General features: G+C 36.6%; 1 protein-coding gene across 1 annotated transcript; it reads right to left on the bottom strand.

Annotated features, from left to right (window-relative positions):
• Nucleotides 1–4,268: 4,268 nt before the first annotated feature.
• On the bottom strand, nucleotides 4,269–6,172 carry LOC136233858 (uncharacterized). The gene has a single exon (XM_066023568.1). It carries the CDS (start codon nucleotides 6,043–6,045, stop codon nucleotides 4,567–4,569), a length of 1,479 nt encoding a protein of 492 aa, XP_065879640.1. The 5' UTR covers nucleotides 6,046–6,172; the 3' UTR covers nucleotides 4,269–4,566.
• Between the last annotated feature and the right edge of the window lie 10,184 nt (nucleotides 6,173–16,356).

The following is a 16,356-nucleotide window of genomic DNA, read 5'->3' as shown; positions in this document are numbered from 1 at the left end:
AATACACTAACTCCATATTCAGTTTCAACCATTAAACAAAGTCACCCAAATGTTAAAGTCTTAGCTAGTCTTTCTGGTTGGAGCATTAGTGCTAAAACCCTTACTTGGTATAGCCCTAAGGATTCTAAACTGAACCCGGGATTTGAATAAGATAAAGATGGGTAGAGAGAGCCAAATTTTCCCTTAGGTACTGCCATTTAGGGTTTACCTACTCTCAACAATCACCGATAAATCTCCTAAGCCTTTCTGCTGATTGCCATCGACGCACTCTTTCCTGTGTAAACAAACGCTGCTCACGTCCTTCAACCAGCAACTGCTCAATTCTCCTCCGCCTCTCAGCCTCAGGTATCAGGGTCGTTGTTGCCCATCCTGTATCAGCAAAATTAGAAAATACATCTTGGTTGAAGACTGGATCAATCTCGAGTGCATAATCAAGCAAAAGAAAATACAAAGGAGAAAGGAAAAGGCGGAAGGGGATTTGGGAAACGGAAGAGATTCAGTCTTCCATAAATGTTGATTGCCCCATCGAGAAAAGCCCATACGACGATAGCATTCTTAAGAACTCCCCTGCGAAATTGGAGCAGAATTAGAATTATCATCATATTGATATACCCATTACAAAAACATGAAAATGGCAACTCCATAAACAGATTTAGAACAATGATAGATGAAAAATTCACTCACCAAGCATATTGATCCAAGGAGATCAGAAAAAAATTGAATGAAAATCATCTCGTGCAGTTGTGGAAAGACAAAGTAGAACGTGCGGATACGTGACAGAAACCGCTAAGCATATAGCGAGAAGAATAAACCGTAGGAAGGAGAAACTGTAATAGTGAGAAGAACTCTGAAAAAAGTAGAAATTTGAAACGATAATAAGGAAATAAGCAATTACTAACATAAAGACACCTCAGCAATTGATACTCTAAAAACATGACACCTCAGCAATTTTTCTACTAATTTAGTATATTGTATAGATATTATATATAGATATGCAGAGAATTAGAGAGATTTTAGGGATTAATTCAAATTCTGTAGAACTCTTATATAGTACGGATAAAATAATCTTTTTATAAATAAATATAATAATATAACTAAAGTTAATATATTATATTTTATATTAGTAAAAAAGGAGGAAGTGACACCTCAGCTCCATCGTTACTGTTTTTTTATTATATATAGATATGCAGAGCATTAGAGAGATTTCATGGATTAATTTAGATTCTGTAGAACTTTTAGATATAGATATGCAGAGAATTAGAGAGATTTTAGGGATTAGTTTGCATTCTATAGAACTTTTAGATATAGGTACGCAGAGAATTAGAGAGATTTTAGGAATTAATTTAAATTCTGTAGAACTCTTAGATATAGTACGAATAAAATAATATTTTTATAAATAAATATAATAATATAACTAAAGTTAATTTATTATATTATATTTTTTATCAATAAAAAAGGAGGAAGTGACACCTCAGCTCCATCGTTACTGTTTTATATTATATATAGATATACAGAGAATTAGAGAGATTTTAGGGATTAATTTAAATTATGTAAAACTTTTAGATATATATATGTAGAGAATTAAAGAGATTTTAGGGATTAATTTAAATTCTGTAGAACTCTTAGATATAGTACGGATAAAATAATCTTTTTATAATTAAATATAATAATATAACTAAAGTTAATATATTATATTTTTTATCAGTAAAAATGAGGAAGTGACACCTTAGCTCCATCGTTACTGTTTTATATTATATATAGATAGATATGCAGAGAATTAGAGAGATTTTAGAGATTAATTTAAATTATGTAGAACTTTTAGATATAGTATGCAGAGAATTAGAGAGATTTTAGGGATTTATTTAAATTTTGTATAACTCTTAGATATAGTACGGATAAAATAATCTTTTTATAGATAAAATATAATAATATAATTAAAATTAAAATATTATATATTATATTATGTTTTTTATCAGTAAAAAAGGAGGAAGTGACACATCAGCTTCATCGTTACTGTTTATATTATATATAGATATGTAGTTAAGTATTTTGTTAAATAGAGTTTAGATTGAATTAGGATTGACTTGATATTGACACCTTTGATCTATTTACTTAAAGATGACATGAATACTTAAAAGTATTATTATACTATTACATACTTTCTTTATACTTTCTTTTTACATGTCGCTCTTAATAGTAGTAAAATTACACATAATCAATCAATACAACATGAACCATTATGAAATTAATGGGTTAAGAGTTTGTTAAATAAGTTATAAGTTAAAACCTTGGATTGGGCTATGTTGATTTGTTAATCCGAAATGATATTAATTATTACTAACATGACACAAAATTATTTGTTTAAGAGCAATAAAAGTGGCGATTACAACTTTTGTTGCCATGTAGATTCAAATCACACCCAAATATAAAAACTCATTAGAATCCTATGTTACTTTAATATTCTTTTACTAAAAAAATTGAATTGAAAATATATTTTTACAATTATTAAGAGTTGAAAACGAAACTTATAAGAGAGTTCTCCACAAAAAAGTAACATAAGTTGGTTACTAGACATGAGTTGTTGGCTCACGCTCTCTATTTGTCTTAGTGGAGCTCGCTCTCTCTATTTGTCTTGGTTTTGGTTTTATAGTAGTACATGAGTTTGTAACTCTTATTGGTAACAAACCAAAAAGAATAACATATATTCTAATGATTGGTGATAACTCCAACATATACTCTAGTGATTACTCCCACATGTAAAGTCATAACCAAATTAGTTGCTATGAACTTTTTTGGAGAGGGCTAAGGTCAACTCATTGAACACTGCTGGAAATTAGATTGATATGAAATTAATTAGTCAAATCTTGTTTATTTGCTTAACCAAATAATATAGTTCTTATCAATCTATATCATATCAATTTACTCTATATAATTGACAAGTCTTGTTTATTTGCGCTTGTCAAGTATATAGTTCTTTCAGCACATAAGTATATAGAAAATCATCAATTTAACTCCAACTTGCAAAATAACATCATTTTAGCCTCACGTTTATAAAATGTTAACCTTGAATAACAAAACTTGACGCCTCAACATTAGCAAAATGATACCAATTTAACATCAAATTTCGATACCCATGACTAAATTGATACCATTTTACAAAAATTGAGGCTAAATTTGTGTTATTTTGTACCTTCAGACTAAATAGACACTCCCCAAAAAGATGGAGGACATTTTGATACCTCATCCATAAAACATTTGAAGTTACATTATTCGCTAACACCACCTAACACTCTAGGAAGTACATGATTATTTGAGTTGTTAACAATTACGATGAGATTAATTATTGACAAAGTTATCAGCTAAATTCTCATTCATCTTCCTTCAAGCTCAAGGTACATATTGCTTCTTTCCTGTTCCCTTTTGAAAGCAACTTTTGAACTGCACTACCAATCATAAATCATCTATCATCAACAAATTGCCAATTCCCTTTCCTTAAATGACTCACATCCATCAATTTTAATCCCTAATTATAATGCACTAATGGCAAACTCGACAATTCATGAAAAATAGTTAAGTTGTTATACACAGATGAGATAGTCAAAATTTAAGTTACTAGCCATTTCTTGCCTTTCCCTCCATCCATTAATTGATTACTCAAATGAAATGATGTTTATGATATAGATAATACTAATAGGCCTACCCTTTTCTACTTTTGACTTGACATAACTTCATTTTAAATTTTATCTACACTGATGATTTTGGCCTCTCTACTTTGATTTAGACCTTAGATTGACTTAACCTCATGATTTTGGTCTCTCCAGAATTGCCTATCTTATGTGTTGAACCTGTCATTCTCTGTAATAACATAACCAGAAGATCATCTACCTACTGCTACCTTTCAAGTCAAATCACACAAATCCCTGGATTCAGTAATCTAGAAACCAATCAAAATTCAATGCTTCCCTATCCTGATCCCTTTCTAGAACAAAGTTACAGAAAGCTAACTTTCTACAAACAGCCAACAATTTTAAATTACAGCTGCTAATAGAATGTTGAACATTTAGTAACCATTTGATAGACCATTGAACGTCTAAAAATAACTATGCCAACAACAAAATCCAATCTTTGAACTACAGCAAGAAAAACATAAACTAAAATGTAATTTCTGCTTTCAGTACCTTGTAATAACAAAACAACCAAAATGAATAGGCAAACCTACAATGAATCTGCAGGTCCCTGCTTTAACCTTATCAGCAGTACTCTAGGAATACATGCAAGAGGGAAAACCATTCAATATCCAATCACACAATCAGGGAAAATTCTCAGTTGGAAATAAAATTCAGAATCAACCAAAACATCAAACGATATTGGGGAAAGAAAAGTTTCCCAAGAGTACAAGAAAGCAATAATAATATTCTTAATTCTTATACTCTCACCAAAATACGTAGACTATCAGTATCATTATAAAGAGAAACCAAATCAACTCAAACCTGCATCTACATTCTTCACAAATCTAATGCTCAAATAAAAATGTCAAAATGCATATAAGACTTAATGTATTACCCATCAAAAGCGGGGGCCAGTTGCAACGGCTCTTTGTGCTGCTCTTCTCCGCTCATAATCTGGATCATCTGTAGGCAACTCGTATCTACATACAGGGCAAGTATTCCTAATTCCCAGCCATGGCACAATACACTCCCCATGATACCTGTGTGTACAAGGCAGCTGCTTTGCTCTCTCTCCAACATTAATTTCATCCTTGCAAACTGCACAAAGTGCATTATTATTCTCCACATCCTCCTTTGCCAAAACAACAGATGGAAGCTTGTCCACAACAGATTTTGCTGCCGGAGGCCGACCCATCATTGCACTCTCATTCTCTGTAAATTGACCAAACAACATCTCATATTCTGAAGTGTAAATATAATCATCATGATCCCCAAAATATGGCTCAGCATTATGGTCCTGGTCGCGATCTGGATTTGAATCCAAATTGTTAGCATTCAATAGAACTTCCCACTCTAAATTCCCCAACCCCCCTGCCCTCTCTATGTTCACTATATCCTCTGGAGCAATAATAGGCGAAATGGAGAGAGATACAGAGGCCTCTTCATCATCGATAAACATGCTTAGGACCTCTCTCTCATCGACACGGCCATCAACTTCTTCCCACTCGAAATCCTCATTGTTTTCTCTGTGGTCGTCCAACTGAAGCGAATCCCAACAAAGAGGAATTGTAACACTTGCATCTTCTTCATCATCGTTGTCAAAATTATTGTAGCTATCATTTTCTAAATTCACACGATCCAATCCATATTCATCCCCTGAATGCAAATCTATAGTTAAGGTGTTCTCGTTGTCCTCAGAATCAGAATCGGATCCAAACCCAACAACCCGTATAGCACTGGTGCAAACGCTAACTGTAGACCCAGCCTCACAAGATTGGATTCCGGAAAGCCTTCTTTCCACAAAGAAATCATCCTCATCATCGTCAATCGCGATATTGTTATTATTATTAAGACTACGAATATCAAGATGGTCTAAATTTGAAAATTCACAATTCTCGTGGCTGTCTATACCGAACCCTAACCCTAACTCTAGTTCCAAATTATCCAAACCTAATTCACAAGACTCTTCGATAAGACCAAAGTCAGATTCGTTAAGAGAATCGGAAACCAAGTGGGAAGTATGGCCCATTACCTGAGACTGCTCGACTCGCTGTTGAAACAGATCCATAACGAAACTGACCTGGTTCTCGCGGTCGAGGAGATCCGGACCTCCGAGGATTACTGATTCAGGATCAGAGACGGTGTCATCATCGAAGGTGCGGATGCTGAAATTGGAGCGTTCGCAAAGCGGGTAGGGATCGTGAAGAGAAGCGGGTGGAAAAAGATGATCGGAAGAGGAGGAGGAGGAGGAAAAGAGAGGGAAGTAGCGATCGACAGAAAGGCTCCGGGACTCGTGGGCAGGACGGAAATGGTGGTGGAGAGAGTCGTCGTCGGAATCGTGGCGAAGGTGGTGGTGAAGGTAAGAAAGATTTGCCATTTGTTAAAGATAAATTGAAGGAAGAAAGTAATTTGTGATATGTAATTAGGAGTAGTGGAGTTTATTTCTCATTTCCATATCAAGGAAAGGGTTTAAAAGGATGGCGCTGAAATTGTAGGTGTGGTGTGGTGTGGTGGAGCCATATCAATTAATACCTCCAAATTGGAATTTCACTTATCTCTATTCTCTACTCAAAGTTGAGTTTAACCAAACTTTTTTTTTTCTTTTTCTTTTTCCCTATTAATGTATTTATTGTAAGTTTTTTTTTTGTTTTTTTCTACATCGGGATATTTTTAAATGAGTATAAGATATATTAATTTAAAAGAAGCTATTTGTATGGAGAACAAGAAAAAGAAAAGACCCAATGCATACGAATTTGAACGATTAAGAAGAAAATCAAGAAGAAGAACATTCAAAGTTGATTTCAGATGCATTAGAGTTTAAAGGAAAGGAAAAGAAGAACGCAAATCCAAATTGACTAACAAAATCTTCATGAGAGTCTAACGGCAGGGACTAAACAGTTCACCGAGAAAAATGTTAGGGACTAAACAGTTCATTGAGAAAAAAGTTAGGGACTTTATCATGTGTTTTTGAAAATACAAGGACTAAACAGTGTGTTTTGTCAAAATATAGGGACTAATAAATTAATTACCCTATTTATTATGGTAATAGTTTTATATTTAAAATTAATTTTTAAATTATATAACCAACCATTTATTATAGTACCGGTTTTGTATTTATAATTTTTTTTGGTAGGAAAGGAAAGGAAAAAAAAAACAAAACACCACAAAAACAAAAACCTAGCCCGGGATCAGTCTAGGAAAACCTACCCCAACCATATCATCCCTCAGAATAGATGAAAGGAAGTTAGGAGGATAAGAGAAGGTATAAACTCCTAGACTCTTCATGTGGTCTTCTTCTGCAAGACGGTCCGCCACCCTATTTTGCTCCCTGAAGATGTGACAGAAATTGATGGTCTCGAAGGAAGAACAAAACTTTCTTATCCCTTTGATTAAGTTCTTGCTACTTAGACAAGTAGTATTCAAATCAGAGATCAGTCTAATAGCTTCCATATTGTCAGATTCAACGATTAGCTTTTTCAAACCCAGATTAATAGCTAATCTGAGACCAGAATAAATCCCCCAGAGCTCCGCCGAAAAGGAAGACCCTTTACCTAAATTTTGAGTAAACTCATACACCCAGCCGCCTCCTGCATTTCTTAACACCCCTCCAGCAGAAATTTTACCATCTCTTAGGCAAGATCCGTCAGTATTCAATTTCACCAATCCTTCACTAGGCCTACTCCAGCCAAAGAGATGGACCTCCCTCCTCTGAATAGACCCAACTACAGAGTCCTCTTTGAAGCTATCCACAATAGTCCAAATCTTTCTGGAGAAAAAATTAAACAGATCGGGAATGACAACAGTTCCTCCTCCAAAAATCTCTTCATTTCTCCATTTCCATATCTGGTGACAAACTACTACAAAAATGGTAACCCCATATTCAAGATCAGCCAGCAGCTTCCCACTAATGCCATCCACAAACCAGTCGAGAACCGAATGGGATAAGAAAGCAGGCAGCAACTGGTCAGGGATAACTTTTCTCCACACCTCTTTGCTCTTAGCACAGTCTCTAAGAGCATGGCAAATGGTTTCTTCAAACCCACTGCATCTGCTACAATCTCCTGAGTCCACCAAATGCCTCCGTCTCCTATCCGTATTAGTAAGCAGGCTATTCTTTACCCCCATCCACAAGAAGCTCCTAATACGGTAAGGAACTTTCAGGTCCCAAATAATTTTCCACAGCTCTGGGTTCAGAGTCTCCAAGCTTTGATTAAAGGCCTCAAAAGCGGATTTGCAGGAGTAAACCCCAATATTAGTCAAAGACCAATAGTGCCCATCTCTATCCTCCTCTTCACTACTCACTTTGATCCCTCTAATTTTCAGGAGTGATTCAAGATTGAGAAACGACTCAAACCTCGACCAAATCTAATCACCCTGAGAATCAACCACATCCGCAATCCTCCAATTACGAATATTTATAGGAGGAATGGAATCACAAACCTCTAATAAAGGTTTCTCACCAACCCAAATATCATTCCAAAAGCTAATAGACTTTCCATTGCCCACATCCCATCCGATCCCAGAGCAGAATTCAGTGAAGACAACACTGAGACCTTTCCAAAGAAAGGAACAGTTACTAACTCTCTCCTTGGGACCCCCAAAGATCCTATCTTTTCTATACTTTCCGCATAACAGCTGAACCCAAAGAGCAGAAGGAAGCTGCCACATCCTCCACAAAAGTTTCATCAATAACACCTTATTGTTCTCTCTGGCTTTTCTAATCCCCAGACCCCCTTTATCTTTAGGTTGACAGACTTCATCCCAAGTAACAAGGTGAATTTTTTTCCCCTCCTCCGACTCCCCCCATAAAAAACGGCGGTTAATCTTATCAAGGTCACTAAGCACAGGTTCAGGCAGCCTACAAGCTTGCATAATGTGATTAGGGACCGCACAATTGACTGACTGAATAAGTGAAAGGCGGCCAGCAAGCGAAAGAGTCTTAGCTTTCCAAGAGGCACATTTACTATTAGTTTTGTCCAATGTCTCTTTAAAGGACGCTTTAGAGACCCGATCACTATGGAGGGGAATCCCCAGATACTTCCCCAGAGAATTAGTCAGAGGAATGCCCGATATATCACTTAGCCTTTTGCACATTCCCTGGCTCATATTTTTTTAACATAACATTCGGGATTTTTGGATATTCAACTTTTGGCCAGAAGCATAACAAAAGCAGGTGAGGATATCCATAATCACACCCATTTGCTCTTTATTGCCTTCAATAAAGATTATAACATCATCCGCGAAGAACAAGTGGGTAATCTTAGGACAGAATTTATTGATCGACACTAGCTGAAACACCCCATTACTGACAGCTTCTTGGATAAGGTGGGTCAGCCTCTCCATAGGAATTACAAATAAAAAGGGGCTCATAGGATCCCCTTGGCGGATTCCTAGGGAGGGAGAAAATTCCTCAGACATATCACCATTGATCATAACTTGAAAAGCAGGAGAAGAAATGCAGACCTCAATTAACCTCCTCCAGCTATCAGGAATCCCAGCTCTCTTCAGACTGTCAAAAAGAAAACTCCAGTTCAGACGATCATAAGCTTTTTCCAGGTCCAATTTCATCGCCACAATACCCTTTTTACCTTTCTTGATTTTCATAGAATGAACCATCTCCTGGGCAATAACCACATTATCCATCATCTATCTCCCAGGAACGAAATTGCCTTGATTTTGGCTAATAATATCAGGGAGAACACTCCGGAGTCTATTAGCCACGATCTTTGTAATAGTTTTATACAACACATTACAAAGGCTAATAGGCCTCATCTGAATAAAAGAAGAAGGCTTCTCAACCTTGGGGATCAAGACCAGAAGAGTTTTGTTTACCAAACTAATATCCTCAAAACCACTAAACACTCTTTCAATAAAACTGTAAATACCTTCTTTAATAGTTTCCCAGTGTTTATGATAAAAACCAGCAGTCAGGCCATCAACTCCCGGAGCCTTAGTATCCCCTATACTGAAGATAGCCTGATCGATCTCTTTCTGGTTAATAGGATGGAAGGCTTCCCGAACTTTATCCTCTCCTAAACTGGGAAACGTAGTCCTAGACAGAGCTTTATCCAGGTCCACAGGTTCTTCTTTGAACAGCTCTACATAGAAATTCAGGGCCAAGCGGTGAATGTCCTCATCCTCATAAACCCAATCTCCATTAGGATCTTTGATGGCATCGATTCTATTCTTCTGCCTCCTAATCATAGTAGAAAGATGGAAATACCTAGTGTTGCGATCCCCATCTTTGATCCAAGCTTTCCTAGACTTTTGAAACCAAAGTAATTCCTCCTGCATGAGCACCACTTCTAATTCATTTTGGAGCGATCTCAGAAGCCCATCCAAACTGTGATCAAATCTGATCTCCAACAAACGTTGGATTCCCTCCATTCTTCTCAAAATTTTATTCTTTCTTCTAATAATATGGCCAAAGATATTTTTATTCCAACCAACCACATTATTCCTAAAACCCTTAGCAGCTTGGAGACATTAGAATGAGGTTTCCAATTATTTTTAACAAAGTTTTTAAACTCCGGATGGGTTTCCCAAGCCACCTGATATCTAAAAGGTCTATTCCCTCTAAGCCGATGACCTCTGACCAACTTGAATAAGATAGGGCAGTGATCAGAGTGACGGAATGAGAGATTTAACACTGAAACTTCAGGAAATCTACTCTGGGAAAAAATATTTGCATAAACTTTGTCTAAACGAACAAAGGTACTATTTCTTTTCCAAGTAAACTTATGACCAGCAGCACCCAAATCCGAAAGACCACATAAATCCATACACTTTTTATGGTTCAAACAACGATTGATATAATGATTACCACCTCCTCTTTGATCACTCATGAGGGCAATGTCGTTAAAATCCCCCACCATAAACCAAGGATCATTTAAGTTAATGCTCATAGTATAAAGAACCTCCCACAGCCTTTTACGGTTGGCCTGGATAGGATCAGCATAAACAAAAGTGATAAGGAAAGGTTTTGATAACAACTCAAATTATTCTTGAATAAGGAATAAAGGAAAATTAATAGAAATAATGGCAAACCATTATTCCTTCTAAAAGAGATATTTATGCATGATTAATGTGGAATTAATGATAATTAATGCAGGGCGAATATGCAAATAATGAGGAAAAGGAAGGAGTCTCTAGCATTATGCCACGCCACGTGGACCATGGTGAGATACGCCATAACGAGATACGCCCGATGAGAGCGAGTAATGGAGACCCGCCATTGTTCTCAAGGAGAGCGTACATACGCCTTGACGGATCCAAGAATACCAAAAGGCGCCTTTATTACCATCCATGAATGGGAATAAATACAATTAAATGGAAATTAATAGCCATTAAAGGGGAATAAAGACTTGACTGTTCGAATACCTCAACTCTGAGGGTTTTAATGATAAATGCTGGGATTAATGGAGAATTGATAGCAATCAAAGATGAGTAATGGCACAACTCTTCACCTGCTTCCCCATTAATGCTGAAGGTTACAGAAACCTATATAAATACCCCAGCTTCCTAGGATCAAAGGTACACTTACTGATTCTCTACTTTTGTGCTTACAGTTTATTCTCAGAAATATTACTGACTTTGGCATCGGAGTGTCCCCAGCCGATCCCAACGGCGCCTCACAGGGAAGTGCTCCGATCAAGGATTTTTCCACAAGTTATCAATTGGTGCGGTGAAGGTGGATCTCTAACAAACAGAAGATCACAAAATCTTGATTGTATAGAGTTTCACAAAGAACAAAACAATGGAGTCAACAGAATAGAAATCACAATCTCAAACTTTGGCTCAATCAGTACAACAAATCTATCCAAAGATACAATTCTCCATATATTGGTGAGAAATAGTTTTCTACATTAAATCTGGAATTTTATGATGAAAAAGATAAGTTTCCTCCCCTTTCTTATTCCATTTTTAATTAAAGAAAATTGAGATCCCTCACTCTTATAAAGTGCTATGAATATCATTACATGTTATTATGATAAATCTAATAAACTGTGAAAGATGAAATCATAGACACAAATCTTTCATTAAATCTTGCATGCTTACTATGCCCTCATATTTTTATGCATGACAAGTGTAATATGATATTATCATTGAATTAGTACAAACGCATGTATAAGACCCGTAATCTTGGGATTTACAAAAAAAAATTCATCCATTCAATGTGATTTTGTCATTTGATATTAAAATATCATAAAAGGGCTCAAGTAATTACAAATGATTTAGATCTGGTCGGTCTTTTGGATGAACATGCATATAACTATTAGAAGAAATTACAAAAAAATCATATTTGGTTTTTTCTTGTACAATTCACCATCTATGTATGGCTTTTCTCCTATATAGTACTTTTAATATCAGAAATTCATATTTTTGAATATTGTTTTGTCAAATAGTTATTTCATTCCCTTTTTTTACAAGGATGTGTCTATTCATATAAAAACTGTTTATTTGACATTGTTAGAATTTCTGTTACCAACACAAGAGACTTGAAAATATTGAGTCTATTTGTAATTATCCTGTAATTGTCCCTAACTATTAAAGCCATTATGGACTGATGAATTACCAAATTGGATAAACGAAACTTTCATACCCTGAGCTAACTACAAAATAGTGCAAGTGTCAGTTTCGGATCAGAACATTAATTTATGCAAAATTCTTAGGATATACATGACAGTTCCTTAGAGATTGTTTGGATGATAGTATATGAAGGTAGGTGATGATGAATTTTGAGCAATTTTCCTTACACCCCAAATTGGAGGAGAATCATGGTACATGTATTTTTCTTCCAAAATTACCCTTTGTATTTTATTTTATTCGTACAAATGAAATGATTTAAGAGTAATTTTATATATACCTATATTATTAAATCATCACTTATATTTCTTTAATTACACCTCATTCAAATGAGGCTTTAATGATCTCTGAATGTCATTAATGTACGGATGCACAATATTAATTGCAAGTAAATAGCAACTATGTAAGATATCTTACCCAATATAGAATGTCATAACTTTTATGACGTTTAAAATAAATATGTTATCTTGGATATTAATGCGCATTGAAATACAAAAGGACATTATTCTTAAATCATTCTCATTATGGTTATTTATTAAGAATTCATTATGATATTCATGTGCAGTAGCAATCTTTATGGTTATGACCGTTATACGTGATATTATTACTAAAACAAGCACGATTAAAATTCTATTATGAATTTGTTTGACATATAATATTTACTCGGTTTTATCCTTTGACTAAGTTCATTCTAGAGGCAGTGACCAACGTGAAGGAATTATTAAGTTGATTCCAAGATGAACTAAAAATTTCATAAAGAGAATTGCATCATACATGATATTTGCCAACAAGGCCAATGCAAACATTCTTTTGCTATGAAGTATGTTCCATGGATCAAGCCATTGATCCTCAAGGTAAGTGAATATAGCTTTTATGCCTTACCACAATCTTTTAATAATGGACAGAGTATGCCCCACTTCTGGAGTTCTTTCAGTGCTAACCCACAGGTACAAGGGAGTTGCTAATACTACAACCAGTGCAAACACTGATATGAAAAATAAAGCTCAATCCAAAGAAGTGTATATGCAGAGTCACTTCAGAAAAATTCCTTGACTATGTCATTAGCAAAAAAGGTGAAAAGAGCGCCTAAATAAAAGCCATGCGAGGAAAAAGGTGAAAAGAGCGCCTAAATGAAAGCCCCACTATGGGTGAGAAAGATCCAGAGGTTGAACGGGCGGATCATCATACTAGAAATATTGTCAACAAGCATATCAAGGTATAAAACAATTCCTAGCAGAACCACCATTGATGAGCAGACCAATCTGAAGGGGAGACCTGCATTTGTATCAATCTGTCATGGATAAAGCTATGTGCACCGTGGTTATTCAAGAAGAAAAAGGTCAGCAGTTCTCCATCTATTATGTTAGCAAAATGTTGAAGGATGCGGAGACAAGATATTCGAAGCTAGATAAAACGGCTCCCACGGTTGTGACAACATCCATCCGCGTTAAACCATAGCTCCAAGCATAACCTCAACATGATCGAGATCAAGATCAAGAGCCGGCTTCACCATCACGATTCAACATTGAACACATGGATGATGAGATTGAAAGGCGAGTACATACCGCTCTAGATAGACAAGAGAACAATGTAGAAAGATATGCCATCCAGTTAATAGGAATTCGCCATTCACAACACAGATCTTGAGGTACGAGGCGGACAAAATGTTTAAAGCTTCCAACTTGCCACAATATAAAGGAGAAGAGTCAATATAAACGGGACATTACATATCCCGAACCCAAAGAAGGGGAGCATGTAACCGTTGGAAGAAACGCCAAAGCGTACTACAGGTTGGCCACCATACTGAAGCTTGCTGGGAGCTGGCAAACTAGATAGCTTTGTCCAGAATAACAAATAACAAGATGACAAGCAGAAGACAGATCCCAAAAATAAATTCAAAAGTGTCATTAATGTCATAGCAGATGGACCAGTGTATCAGCCACCCGTGGAAAAAGCAAAAATATCCGCTCTGGATAAAACATCCCTCCATTGCTCCTTTTGCAGAAACAGGTCCAGTAATCTCTCCACATGCAGATGCATTGGTAGTAACAATGGAGATTCAAGGATGGGAGATAAAATAAAGCGAGTAAAGACACGGGCAGTTCTCGCAATGTCATCACCAAAGGTGCATTCGCCAAACTAAAGGTTGATCCGATCCAAATGGAAACAACCATTGTTGACATCATTGGAGTGACGGGTCACACTATCCAGACCAAGGGCCAGAGGTTGCAGCCCTAATTTCCATCCGTCGGCTGACAATGTACATTCCCACCAGCAAAGGAGGAGTAATGATTAGCGGGAACCAAAAGGTGGCTAAAGAGACTTATACTCGGCGTCACTATCAATCTGCCCACAATCCAAAGAGGACGAAGGTGAGAAATATTAACTTGTCACTACAGCTTTGGGCGACACAAAAACGCTCCTTATTGCTGATGGAAAACGGGTGCGGATCGCCAAAGGATTAAAACTTGAGATCAAAGAGGATGTTAAAAAAGTTCTCATTGAGTCTGAAAGCGTATTTACATAGGAGAATGAGATCCCCACAGGAGTAAGCCCATATGTGATTACTCATAAGTTAAACATCATTGAGGATGCGGTTCTAGTTGCTCAGAAAAGATGGAACCATGGGCCTAAAAATCAGTATTTTTACATATTCTTATATGTGCATTAAACTGTTATAGTATCCTATATTTTATAATTTATTCTTTCTCGCCATACTTCTTATATTCATTTGCCTAGCTTTTAGTGCTGATATACGCCCAGTGGCTGGCGAATGAAAAGTTCCACAGGTGGATCAATTACCTCAAAGATAGGACAATTGATCCCATCACGGGCGGATCCCCTTTCCATAAAGATAAGAAGCACAGACCCTCAGGAGCTTTCAAATGAGCTCAACTCTCTCCTCAAAGACAGGAAAAGGATTGTCCACCATCAAAAGCGGGTTAAAATCGTCTCAAACATGAGATCATTACACCCTCAACTTTCTCCTCAAAGATAGGAGAACACTCTCATAGGCGGATCCATCTTTAGATGATCACCATTCGAGAAAGAGTTAAAACATTCCTTGGATGCAAGGACTTTACACTCTCTCACTCCCTTCCCAAAGAAGGGTTCACAAGTCCTACGGGCGGATCGCTTCACCTCAAAGATAGGTAGCAAGTTGATCCCCTAGGCAGCTTTACTTCCTCTAGAAGGAATAGAACAGCTTCAAACCTTCACAAAGGTTCGCACAACGGAGTATGGCTGGCCACCTACTCCATATTAAATCCTACAAACTTATATATTTACTTACGCAAACGTAAAAGTAAATGGCGACCATAAGGATTAAAACAATTGTACTTAAGTTTTACAAACAATCGGACAATAATCTCAGCGGCGGATCGATCTACCTCAAAGATAGGAAACAATTGATTGCCGTCAGAGACAGAGTTAAAACATTTCTCAGACGTGAGAACTTTACACTCTCAAATACTCTTCCCAAAGAAGAGTCTCAAGACCTGGCGGCGGATCGATTCACCTCAAAGATAGGAAGCAAATCGATCGCCTAAGGCAGCTTAACTTCCTCACCAGGAATAAAAGCTTCTAAACCTTCACAAAGGTTCACACATTGGGGTACGGCTGGCCACCTACCCTAAACAATCAGAGAAATCCTAAACCAGATTCTAGAAAATTACTTGCTAAAAGATATAATGCATTAGTAAAAATAGTTCTGGAAAGCAAAGGGTTCATCCAACTAATGAAGCCTCGTCTTCATCTCCAAATAATGAAGCCTCGTCTTCATCATCAAAATAATGAAGCCTCGTCTTCATCTCCAAGTAATGAAGCCTCGTCTTCATCTCCAAGTAATGAAGCCTCGTCTTTATCTCCAAGTAATGAAGCCTCGTCTTCATCTCCAAACAATGAAGCCTCGTCTTCGTCTCCAAACAATGAAGCCTCGTCTTCATCTCCAAACAATGAAGCCTCGTCTTTATCAAATTCATGAAGCATCGTCTTCATCCAATTCATGAAGCCTCTTCTTCATCCAATTCATGAAGCCTCGTCTTCATCCAATCAATGAAGCCTCGTCTTCATCCAATTAATGAAGTCTCGTCTTTATCCAAAC

Source organism: Euphorbia lathyris, chromosome 1 (genome assembly GCF_963576675.1).
Source record: "Euphorbia lathyris chromosome 1, ddEupLath1.1, whole genome shotgun sequence".
Lineage (NCBI taxonomy): Eukaryota > Viridiplantae > Streptophyta > Magnoliopsida > Malpighiales > Euphorbiaceae > Euphorbia > Euphorbia lathyris.
The sequence above is the reverse complement of the archived record's forward strand: the minus strand, read 5'-3'. Positions and strand labels throughout refer to the sequence as shown.